The sequence below is a fragment of the Dermochelys coriacea genome, chromosome 6 (genome assembly GCF_009764565.3).
Source record: "Dermochelys coriacea isolate rDerCor1 chromosome 6, rDerCor1.pri.v4, whole genome shotgun sequence".
Lineage (NCBI taxonomy): Eukaryota > Metazoa > Chordata > Testudines > Dermochelyidae > Dermochelys > Dermochelys coriacea.
Genome location: NC_050073.1, coordinates 4,525,984 through 4,538,299, shown reverse-complemented (window position 1 = coordinate 4,538,299; position 12,316 = coordinate 4,525,984). Strand labels below are relative to the sequence as shown.

General features: G+C 59.6%; 2 protein-coding genes across 7 annotated transcripts in view; both read left to right on the top strand.

The window, feature by feature from the left end:
* Positions 1-12,316, top strand: part of LOC119856526 (zinc finger protein 572-like) — a 568,866-nt gene that overhangs the window by 326,199 nt on the left and 230,351 nt on the right. The window lies entirely within an intron of this gene.
* LOC119856870 (zinc finger protein 835-like) lies at positions 528-9,954 on the top strand. Its single transcript, XM_043516103.1, has 8 exons — positions 528-900; positions 2,055-2,173; positions 2,549-4,049; positions 5,460-5,524; positions 5,911-6,143; positions 6,769-6,895; positions 7,466-7,579; positions 8,618-9,954. Exons 2-8 carry the CDS (start codon positions 2,068-2,070, stop codon positions 9,229-9,231), a joined length of 2,760 nt encoding a protein of 919 aa, XP_043372038.1. The 5' UTR covers positions 528-900; positions 2,055-2,067; the 3' UTR covers positions 9,232-9,954.

The following is a 12,316-nucleotide window of genomic DNA, read 5'->3' as shown; positions in this document are numbered from 1 at the left end:
ACCAGGGGTACGCAGAGGTTTGTAGGGAGTACAGCAACTCATCTAGATATTTTCCTAGTTTTACAGCAGGCTACATAAAAACCACTAGCAAAGTCCATACAAACTCAACCTGTGACCTAGGGATCAAACTACGTGAGCGTCCGGTGTAGCGGTTGCCAACCCTTCCGGATTGGCCTGGAGTCTCCAGGATGTCAAAATTAATCTCTAGTTAAAGATGATGTCATGCGGGGCAAGCTCCAGGAATACATGCAGCCCAAACTGGCCGCCGGGGCCACTCCCGCGCCCAAGCCCCAAGAGTGACCTCATCAGCCACTGGGGGGCGCCACCGAGCCACGCTGCGGTAACGTGGGGCACAAATCCAAGTAACCCCTGGAGTTTCCCCAAAGACGCGTCACCCCGAAAGGGACCTTTCGCTCCCCGCTGCCTTCTGGAGGGGGGCGCTAGACAAGGGCGGGCGGGCGGCCTCTCTGGCTGCGGAAGGGAGCGACGGTGCCCCGCCGGCGCTGACAAATGCAGCCACCTCTGGGGCGCGGCGCCGGGGCTGTTTATCGAGGGGGTCCCTCCAGGCCCCCCGGGGGAAGCGCTGGGGTTGGATCTAGCGGGTTAAAACCATAGAGCTGCAAGCCGGGCGGGGAAGGGGAAGGAGGCAGCGAAGGGAGCCACTTCCTGCTGCAAGAGCCAGCGGCTGCGAATCTGCTCGGCAGCGGCGGAGCTGAGCGCCCCGGGCAGGCACGTGGGTCCCCGGGCACCGGATCCGGGTCTGTGAAGAGCCCGCCCCGGCCGGGCAGCCCGGATCCGCCCCCCGGCCTGCTCCAGGCGCAGGGGAGACGCCGAGTCCCGGCGAGATTGAGAGAAACAGCGACAGAGGCAGCAAATCGCTGCCTGGAGCAAGCAACCACGGCAAGGAGGCTGGGCTGGCAGGGGCTGTGGGGCACCGGCAGGGCTGTGTGTGGGGGGAGCCCAGGGCCGGGCTGGCAGGGGCTGTGGGGCGGGATTGAGGGGCGCTGGCAGGGCTGGGGGGGAGCCCAGGGCTGGGCTGGCAGGGGCTGTGGGGCGGGATTGAGGGGCGCTGGCAGGGCTGGGGGGGAGCCCAGGGCTGGGCTGGCAGGGGCTGTGGGGCGGGATTGAGGGGCGCTGGCAGGGCTGGGGGGGAGCCCAGGGCTGGGCTGGCAGGGGCTGTGGGGCGGGATTGAGGGGCGCTGGCAGGGCTGTTGGGGGGGGGAGCCCAGGGCTGGGCTGGCAGGGGCTGTGGGGCGGGATTGAGGGGCGCTGGCAGGGCTGTTGGGGGGGGGAGCCCAGGGCCGGGCTGGCAGGAGCTGTGGGGTGGGATTGAGGGGCGCCGGCGGGGCTGTGGGTGGGGAGCCTAGGGCCGGGCTGGTAGGGGCTGTGGGGCAAGATTGAGAGGCGCCAGCAGGGCTGTGTGTGGGGGGAGCTCAGGGCCGGGCTAGCAGGGGCTGTGGGTCGGGACTGTGCGGCACCGGCAGGGCTGGGGCGGGCAGCCCAGGGCTGGTCTGGCAGGGGCTGTGGGGCAGGATTGAGGGGCGCTGGCAGGGCTGTATGTGGGGGGAGCCCAGGGCCGGGCTGGCAGGGGCTGTGGGGTGGGATTGAGGGGCACCGGCGGGGCTGTGGGGGGGGAGCCTAGGGCCGGGCTAGTAGGGGCTGTGGGGCAGGATTGAGAGGCGCCAGCAGGGCTGTGTGTGGGGGGAGCCTAGGGCTGGGCTGGCAGGGGCTGCGGGTTGGGATTGAGGGCCACCGGCAGGGCTGTGTGTGGGGGAGTCCAAGGCTGGGTTGGCAGGGGCTGCGGGTTTAGAGTGAGGGGTGTGGCAAGGCTGTATTGGGGGGCAGTGTGCAGCCAGCCTGCTGTATTCACTTCTAACCCCAGTCTGCTGGCTCCTGAGAGCCGGGTCCTTCCAGCCAGCCGGGTCTCTGGGATGGGCAGGGGGCTGAATATTTCTTCATGGCGCTTGGTTATTTGTGCCTCTCCACGAAGACTCCTCTCCCCAGTTCCTCTCGGTCCTGGCTCTGTGGTGACTGGTATCTTTGGGTGTTTCCAGGGCCTGAGATTCGATGGCGCAGCCGGGCAGCCTGTCCCAGGATGAGATGGAACAAAATACACTCCTGGCAGCAGAGAACCAACCGCTTACTGAGGATCCCGAAGCACAGCAGGGAACGGGTAACTAGTGGGGGCTGGGCAGTGCATGCACCAGATTGCAGGACCATGACGCCAGAGCTCAGGTCACCCATGGGGGCTGAGCGGTAGCTCTCACGCGTAGTGCCTGAGCTAAGGGAGAAGCTCTGCTGGCTGGTGGGTGGCCGCCAGTTCCTTTCTGTGGTGGAAGGGTGCAGTGAGCTGCTCGGGGTTATGCTGGGCCATTGGGGCAGACCTGGCTCCTCCTCTCCCCTCTGGGGAAGGGTTTGGGGGGGTTTGCTTCCTGTCCAGCAGGTTTTCCACTCCCTTTGCTGCCCATTCTCTCTCTGGCACAGGGAACGAGCCCTGGCTAGATTCTCTCTCTCTCTCTCTCTCTCTCTCTCTCTCTCTCTCCCCCAGCAGGTACCGGGACGGAGGAGGAAATTCCCCTGTGGGAAGGGCCAGTGGAAGCAGAGCCGCACGGCCTGTCCCGGAGCCCCAAGGCTGGGGAGGCCGGTGAATTGGGCCGGCAGAGGCGGGCGAAGCGGGATGGTGAAGTGGCCCCGCCAGGCCGCTTCTCCCGCGAGGGGCCCATCATCTGCGGGGACTGCGGGAAGAGCTTCGCCAAGGAGTCGGAGTTCGTCAAGCACGAACGCACCCACACGGGGGAACGACCCTACCAGTGCCCCGACTGCGGGAAGGGCTTCACCAACAGCTCCAACCTCCTGCGCCACCAGCGCATCCACAGCGGTGCCAAGCCGTACCCCTGTGCTGAGTGCGGGAAGAGCTTCCGCCACAAGGAGCACCTGACCCGCCACGCCCACATCCACGCCACTGAGAAGCCCCACGTCTGCACCCACTGCGGGGAGGCCTACAGCACCCGCACCAACCTTCTGCGCCACCAGAGCAGCCACACGGGGGAGCTGCCCTACAAGTGCCCTGAGTGTGGCCGGCGCTTTGGGGAGGCGGCGGCACTGGCTGGCCACGCGGTGATCCACAGTGGGAAGCCCCACATCTGCCCTGAGTGTGGGAAGGGCTTCCGGCGCGGCTCGTCGCTGCGGGAGCACCAGCGGGTCCACACTGGGGAGCGGCCCTACGGCTGCCCGCAGTGCGGGAAGGGCTTCAGCCAGCGCTCCTCCCTGGTGCTGCATCGGCGCACCCACACCGGCGAGCGCCCCTACATCTGTGGCGACTGCGGGCGCAGCTTCAGCGTGAGCTCTGCCCTCATCACCCACCAGCGGCTGCACACCGGGGAGCGCCCTTTCCCGTGCCCGGAGTGCCAGAAGCGCTTCAGCGACCGCAAGGCCCTCAAGCGGCACCAGCGGGTCCACACCGGGGAGCGGCCCTACCGGTGCACCGACTGCGGCAAAGGCTTCAGCCAGAGCTCGGCGCTGGCCACCCACCAGCGTATCCACACCGGGGAGACCCCGTACGGCTGCGGGGCCTGTGGCAAGCGCTTCGGAGACCTCTCGGCCCTCAAGCGGCACGAGCGCATTCACACCGGGGAGCGGCCCTACCGCTGCGGCCAGTGCGGGAAAGCATTCAAGCACAGCTCGGCCCTGGCCCAACACGGCCGCACCCACACTGGAGAGAAACCCTACGTCTGTTCCCAGTGCGGCAAAGCTTTCTCCCAGGGCTCCACCCTCATCCAGCACCAGCGGGTGCACACCGGCGAGCGTCCCTACCCTTGCCCCCAGTGCGGGCGAAGCTTCTCCCAGGGCTCTGCCCTCACCCAGCACCAGCGCACCCACACCAAGGAGAGCGACCCTCTGATGGGTCCTGGTGGGGCCCGGATCTACCGGGACCCCTTCGTCCAGCCGCGGGATGAGGATGATGAGGAGGACGGGGTGGGGGAGGTGCTGGTGCTGCCTCCCGGGACGTGGGATGCAGAGCTGGATGTACAGATCAAAGAGGAGCCAGAGTGATGGAGGCGGGTGGGAGCAGGGTATTGCCGCCTGCCGTCTGCTGATTCAGCGTGGTTGGATTTGGGTGTCATGGGGAATAGTCATCTCTGCACCAGGAATCCCCTCTGCACTGGAACTGGGGGCAAATTACCTGGGGTGGGGGCATCTCCCCCTTCACCACCCTCCACTCAGCAGGGATTATTAACCCCCATAGGCCCAGCCTGTTGCTACCTGGATCTCACCTTCTCTGGGCCTTGGTCTCTGTTCCTTCCCCTCTCCCGGGGCCGGCGAGGGGTGCGGGGGCTGGGAGCTCTAGGGGCTGCTCCCCACGAGGCCCAAGAGATGGATGCTCCCGGGTGGAGGGCAGCCCATCTCCTTCCTGGTGCCAGTAGCTGGCCCCCGAGCTAGTCCCCAAGGGCTGATGTGTATGCCCTTTGTCCCCAAGACTCGCAGGCCTGTCTGGCGTGATGGGCACAAGGACGTTTTTTTTATCCATTGTCTCTGTTTCTACTTCTGTCTGAAAACAATAAACCCCCAGTACCTCCCTCACACACGGTCCGTGGCGGCTCTGCTGGGGCAGTGGCTGGCTCATGCTGTTGACATGCAAAGGGCTGCGGCTGAGAGTGGTTAGATCAGTGAGGTGGTGGGACTTGGTGTGTATTTAGTGAGCCAGGTCTCCTGGGTTCTATCCCTGGCTCGGGGAGGGGGTTTGAGTGGGGGGAGGGGCCAAAGCAGGGAGTTAGGACTCCTGGGTTCTAAGCTCCGCTGCTGATTTGCTGTGGCATCGCAGGCAAGTCACTTCCCCCTCTATGCCATCTGCATGGCCAGGATGAAGCTAATTAGCTCTGTTTGTATAGCACTCGGATCTAGGGATGAATGATGCGCTGTCAGAGCCAGGAGCTGTAACTCTTTGTAGCACCTACAGGCCTCAGTCAGGGAGCAGGACCCCATGGTGCTGGGTGCGGCCAAAACATCTCCTCGCACAGATTCAGTGCCAGGGCTGAGACGGGGCTGAAAACTTGTGCGGTTTTCCCCTACAGACTACGCTGGAACCTTTGGGTCCCAACATTCCACCCCCGGCTGCCACGGAACCCTCAGGTCCCCAGCATTCTGCTTCGAGCTGCCACGGAACCCTCGGCCTCCCAACATTCCACTCTGAGTGCCATTTTCAACCACCCGGGAACCCTTCATCCCTGCCACCCCCCTCCTGCTGCTGCAGCCAGGTTGGCACGACCAAGCTCCCTGCAAAGCCCTGTCTCCCATGCCTCCGCTCTGGCTGCTGCCAGCCAGGGGGAGGGGTCCCTGGCAGCAGCCATTTTACTATCAAGTGGGTCTTTTCTCCTTGAAGGGGGGAGGGAATTTGGAACAGGAAGAGGAGGGGCATCCGTGAGCAAGGAAAACCTCGGGGGGCAATGGGTGTTCCCCAGAGTTGGGGTTCGGCCCGAGTGCCCAGCTTCAGGTCCAGACGCTTGGGATAAGTCACGCAACATGGGTAATGGACGCAAGTGGCCTGGCCTTCGGGTTGGATGCCAGCTGAATCCCACTAGCCCACTACTGAGTACACATGCCACTGGCATGCTGGGGCATTGACTTAAACTACTGAGCCCCTATCCCACCCCCTAGCACCACGCTGGGCCAGCACGGACTGTGGGGGGGGGGGAAGTGCCTCCTAATGAGTCCCCCCCAGCCCTACATTCCCTACCACCGCATTGGGGCCAGCCCTGCCTTACAGGGGAGAGCGCCCCCTTGCAGCACAGCAGCCGGTAGCACCGGGCTGTGATATTGGGGAGAGCGGGGGACAAGCCCAGGGGCGGTGGGTTGGGATTGACGAGGTGGGGGGGCAGGGCTGGCATAGAGGGGCTGCAGGTCAGGAGTGAGGGGCACGGGCAGGGCCCATTCATTTCTCTGGTCTAACCGGATTGGCTCCGGGTGACACACGTGGGGACGTGACGCCGGCAGAGGGGACCGGATCTCCGGCCCGATGGATCCCCCGCGCTCCCAGCTGGAGCCCGGTCCCTGCCCCGGTTCCCAGCCGGGGGGCGGAGGCCGGCGGCTCCCCCGGGGCTCCCCGGCCCAGCCGCTGCCGGAGCCCCGCGGGCGGCAGGACATGGGTACGGCGGGGCTGGGCGCAGGGGCGGCGGGGCGCGAACCGGCTGCGGCAGGGCTGAAATCGGGAGTCGCTGGAGCTGCAGCGCGGGGCTCCGTGTGTGCGGCTGGAACCGACTCGGCGAGTGTTTGTGTCTCGTGCCCCAGGGGCTGCCAGCAGATCATGGGGGAGCAGCAGAGAGATGGCTCCGTGGGGCTGGGAGCTGTGCCAAGGGGGCTGGCGATCTCAGCCGCTGCCCATGTGCCCCAGGACGAGCATGACCCCAGCAGGGCCCTCTGGATGTTGTGCCAGTCACGGGTCTCCAGCAGAGCGATTTGTTCCGTAGGGGGCCATGCACACATCCCCGTGGGCCTCTGACCTCCCTGTCCTCCCCACAGATCGGTTTGCCCTGGGCGAGGAGGGGAGCGGCCCGACACAGGAGCGGGTGGTCGCTGCGGCTGGCTACCAGGTGAGATGCGCAGCGGGATGTGCTATCGGACAGTGAGCACTGCACCTTCCCCCTGGATCCTGCTCCACAGACTCCCCCTTTGGGCTCTCCCAGCTGTGTCCCTCGCTGCCCACCCTCCGATCCAGCGCTGGGGGCCGTGGCTGGAGCGGCAGGTGCTGAGCGGGGTCCCTTCTGGTTCCAGGCGCCGGTGGGGTTCGAGGAGGTGGCCGTGTATTTCTCCCGGGAGGAGTGGGGCCTCCTGGACGAAGGGCAGAGGCAGCTCTACAGGGATGTCATGCAGGAGAACTACCAGACTCTCATCTGGCTGGGTGAGGCGCTATTGCCCCTCGGGGATCGGGAGCTGATGTAGCGGGGAGCCCTGGACGGCTTCGGCTCAGGGCTCTTCCCTGGCCCCGTAGATTTCTGGGGGATTGGCCCCTGCCCCCAACCCCACAGGAGATACTGTCACTCCTACAGCCCCTCACTGGAAGGGGATTCACATGGGGTAGTTTGATCCCCTCCCCCAGGGCTCTCCAGGGCACAGGTGGCTGCATGTCCTTGCTCCAGTTCACACAGGCACTGAATCCCTGTATCCCCCTCCCAAGGCAGCTCCGTGCCCAGCAGGGGTTCTGCTCTCTCTGCCGGGCTAGGAACGGCCCAGCGACTCCCTGAGCCATTCGGACCTCTCACTGTGTGTTGAGATCCCTGACTCCCTTATGGGGGGCACAGCCCATTCCCCCAGGCATCACCCTGCCCCAAGGGTCCATGTGAACATATCCCCCGCCACGTCCCCCAGCAGAGAACAGGGTCGGGATTAAAACGAGGGCGCTGCCTTTGCACTGACCTCTCCAGGGAGACGTCACGAAGTGTCATCTTGCCTGTTTCCTTCCTCTGAGCAGGATTCCCCGTCCCTGACCTGGCCGTGATCTCCTGGATGGAGCGAGGGGAAGAACCGAGGGTCCTGGATCTCCAAGGTTCCCAGAAAAGGGAGATCCCGATAGGCACCCACATAGGTGAGGAATGAGTGACACTGGCTCGGAGAGTAAAGGGAAAAGCTGGGATGCCAGCAAAGCCACTAGGAGCCCCCCAGTTCTGTTTGGTCTTGCTTAGTATTGTCCCCAGCAGGCACCTGTCCTCACGGCAGGCGTCACTCCTGGATCCCAGCAAAGCCACCGTGAGCGGCCCCCCAGTTCTGAACAGCAGCTCCCAGCCCCCAGGATTTAGGAGAGTCTGTCATGTCTTTTGCTCTTTGCACAACAGCAATAATCTGAAGAACCAATTCAGGTCCAGCTGGACCCGGTGTAACCACCGGGACTAATTACACACAGACGGTAAAGCCTAGCTAGGGGCATATTATACCTCTAGTGGCTTCTAAAACAGTGGCTTCTAAAACACAGTGAACGCCACTAGAGGGCTTGCATGCTATTTAAAGGAATACTATGCAGTTCCTATACACCATAGGGATAACGTGAATCTCTAAGCAGCCAGGTGGGACACATTGGGGTCAGTACAGATTGTGAGGGGAGAGAGCCCCTGACTGAGCCCCCACTTCGCTCCTGGCGACACGGTGCCCCCTGTCGCTGCATTGGGCCAGCACTGACTGTGAGGTGAGGGCGCCCCCTACTGAGCCCCCAATCCTGCTCCCTGCAGTTCAGCGCCCCCTAATGTTGCACTGGGGCGAGCGCTCACTCAGCTGGTCGTTCCCTCAGTAGAGCGGGTAGCTGATGTTACAGGAGAGTTTCGTTCCTAGAGTTGGGGGACAGGACCCCAATGCCAGGTAGCAGTGCTTGAGAGACTGGCATGGGGAGGGGCCAAGAGCCCCTGAGCCAACCAGTCATCCCCCCATCCTGGGCAATTTTAAAACCAAGTTTGGACGTTTTTCCAAAAGATCTGTGCTACTTCAAAGAGGAAGTAATTCGGGGATGTTCTCTGGCCTGTGCTCGATAGGAGGTTGGACTAGATGATCTCTTCTAGCCTTAGAATCTATGAAGCTATGAATTTTGGACCTTGGTAAAATTATGATTCCTGCCTGGATTCTCTCCCCCTCCCAGCAGGTGCCGGGATAGAGAAGGAGAATTTCCAGCAGGAAGGGCCTGCAGGAGCGGAGCCGAATGGGATGTCCCAGAGCCCTGAGTGGGGAGATGGCAGCAGAACAGGACGACAGCGAGCAGAGAAGGAGCCAGGGCGCAGGTGCAGGAGGGCAGGGCCCATCAGCTGCGGGGATTGTGGGAAAAGCTTCACGAAGAACTCAGAGTTCATCAAACACCAGCGCACGCACACGGGTGAGAGGCCCTACCAGTGCCCTGATTGCGGGAGGTGCTTCGCCATCCGCTCCAGCTTGGATCGCCACCAGCGGGTCCACACCGGCGAGCGCCCCTTCCCCTGCACCCGCTGCGGGAAAAGCTTCAAGCTTAGCTCAGCCCTGAACCGGCACCGGCGCGTCCATGCTCAGGAGGGGCCCTGTTTCTGTGCTGAATGTGGCAGGGGCTTCAGGCACAGTGCTGCACTGACCCAGCACCAGGCTGAGCACCTGAACCGTGGAGACCCCACCAATGGACCTGTGGGGACACGTGTCTACAAGGACCCCTTCGTCCAGGCACAGGACCTCGAGGGGGAGGCTGGTGGGATGTGGTATACTGAGCCTGTGAAAGAGGAGAGTGGGTGAGGGGATCTGCACTTGGGTTGTGGGTCTGGGGAGTGAGAAGAGAGCAGCTATAAGGAATGCAGGGACTGAACCTGTGATCTCTGGATCCAATATCTGGAGCTGGGCTGTGAGGCAGTGTGGTCTAGTGCAGTGGTTCTCCACCAGGGGTAAACATATCCTTGGGGGTACGCAGATGTCATCCAGGGGATACATCAGCTCATCTAGATATTTGCCTAGTTTTACAGAAGGCTACATAAAAAGCACGAGCAAAGTCAGAACAAACTAAAATTTATACAGAATGAGAAAGTGAGCAGTTTTTCAGTACTAGTGTGCCGTGACATACTTGTATTTTTATGTCTGACTTTTTGTAAGCAAGTTGTTTTTAAGTGGAGGTGAAACTTGGCAATATGCAAGACAAGCCAGATTCCTGAAAGGGGTCCAGTAGTCTGGGAAGGTTGATAAGCACTGGTCTTGTGGACAAAGCACTACATTAGGACTTTTGGGTTCTCTTCCTGGCTCAGTCTCTAGCTTGCTGGGTGGTCTTAGGCAAGTCATGATCACCTCTGTGCCTCAGTTTCCCCATCTGCAAAATGGGGACAATGATACTGTAAAGTTCTTTGAGATCTTCTAATGGAAATCACTAGATAAGAGCCGGGCATAATTATAAGGGCTGAAAAAATTTCATTTAAATTTTATTTTGATGGAATATTGGATTTTTGATTAAATGAAGTTTTTCCATGAAAAGTGTTCGCATTCCATGGAAAATGTTGAATTTTTTTGTTAAAGAAACAGATGCCCGAAAATAGAAACATTTAAGCCGGAAACTGAAACGTTTCAATTTGTGTATGTGCCCTAATGCTTCCGGAAAGTTGTGCTTTGGTTGTACTCTATGGACTACATCTCCCATGACGCACTACCTCCCATCTCCTGAAGGAGACCAGAGTACATCATGGGAGATGTAGTCCTACCAGGTAGGCCATTGCCAGCCTATGGAAGAGAATGGGAGCATGAGGCACTAAAACTACAACTCCCATGAAGCATTTCCAAATTTACATTTTTTGTTTTGTCTGAAATTTTCCAATTTTTGCTGGAAAAAACAAAATTTTCCTTGAAAAATTTAGGCAAGTGATTTTTCCTCTTTTTCTCATCAAAAACTTTGGGAGCGGGGAGAAGGGGAGAGGAGAAAAAAACCAGAAACATTTTCCATCAAGCTCCACCCATAGTCCCCTTTGGCCTAAGTTAATTGACCAGACCCGTTAGCTGGGAGGCAGTAGCGTAACCCACTGGTGATGTGTCATAGCTCCCCCTCTGTTCCTGATCCACAAAGGATATGAGTCTGTTATAGCCCTGGTTAAAGAGCTTTGCTATAACAGCTTATACTTTTATATTTTGAAGTCACTGGTGCAATCCTGGATGGTCTGACTGACATTAGCAGCTGTGTTATGTGCATAAGCCACAAAGCAGTTGATGGAGGAAAATGTGAGGCTGATTGTTTTGCTTCACAACAAACACCTCCAGGAATTAGTGCAGCCCTCAAGGTGCAAACTGCTCCAGAATGGGGTTAAGTTCCCCCTGCTCTGCCCCTTGCTCAGCAGGAATCATTAACCGTCTCACACACTGATTCCTGGCTCTGCCACCAACTTGCTATGTGACCTTCAGCAAGTCATTTTGCCACTGTCTCCCCTCATATTCCTTGTCTTATTTAAATGATGAGTTTTGGGGGCAGGGACTGTCTCTCACTGTGTCTGTGGCACTATGGGGGTCCTGATCTCGGTCAGGCCTATGCAGTGCCTGGCATGATGGGGACCTGATCTCAGTTGGGGTCTGTGCAGTGCCTGGCACAATGGGGCTGTGATCTCAATCAGGTTTGTGCAGTGCCTGACACGATGGGGGCCTGATATCAGTGGGGGTCTGTGCAGCGCCTGGCACATTGGGGGGCTCAATCTCAGTTGGGGTCTGTGCAGCACCTAGTACCACTGGGGCCATGATCTCGGATGGGGTCTGTGCAGCCTGGGCACACTGGGAGCTCTGATCTCAGTGATAACCCTTTGCATTAGTAATATAAATAATAAATTACAAATCCATCCTGATCCCTAATCTTAGAGCGTTCATGATTCACATCCCCAGCTTGGCTTTGCATTGTCTATATCTGGAGGGGAAGCTTTATTTATTTTAGTGTTTCCATTTGTCTATTCTTCTCTTTCATGTAAGAGTATCTGGGTCGGGGTGGCCAACCTGTGGCTCCGGAGCCGCATGTGGCTCTTTGGAAATGAATATGCAGCTCCTTGCATAGGTGCCGACTCTGGGGCTGGAGCTACAGGCGCCAACTTTTCAATGTGCCAGTGGTGCTGACTCCTCAACCCCTAGCTTTGCCACAGGTCCTGACCCCTTCCCCCCAAGGCTTCTGCCACTTCCCCCGAGCCTGCCGTGCCCTCGCTCCTTCCTCTTCCCCCCCAGAGCCTCCTGCACGCCGTGAAACAGCTGATTGTGGTCGGCAGGAGGCATGGTGAGGGAGGGGGAGGCGCTGATTGGTGGGACTGCTGGCAGGCAGGAGGCAGGGACCTGTTTGCGGGGCTGCTGATGTATTACTGTGGGTCTTTGGCAATGTACATTGGTAAATTGTGGCTCCTCAGGCTCAGGTTGGCCACCCCTGATCTGGGTCAATTGGAGCTTGGCTCAGGATTTGACGGATCTGGAGAGGAGTGGTTACTGACTCTCTGGCTTGAAAGATGTGAATTTCCTACCTTGTTACAGAGACAAAAAGGGTAGAATATGTTAAGTCTGGAAGGCACTGGAGAGATCAGGACTCCTGGGTTCTATCCCCAGCTCTCGCAAGGGAGCATAGTCTCGTTGGTTAGAGCAGGAGGATAGGGAGTCCAGACTTGTAGGCATTTTGGCTGTGACGTGCTGTGTTAAACTTTAAAAGTCACTTCTACCAGTACCTCACTTTCCTCATCTGTAAACTGAGGGTGATAAGACCTACCTTCCTCCATGCAGCAGTTCGAGAGCTATGGCTGAAATGTTCTCTATCTGTGTAAAATAAATGCTCTGTATGTAAGTTTTACGTGGTCCTAGGTTTAAAACACCATGGCTCTTCAGTGTGTGT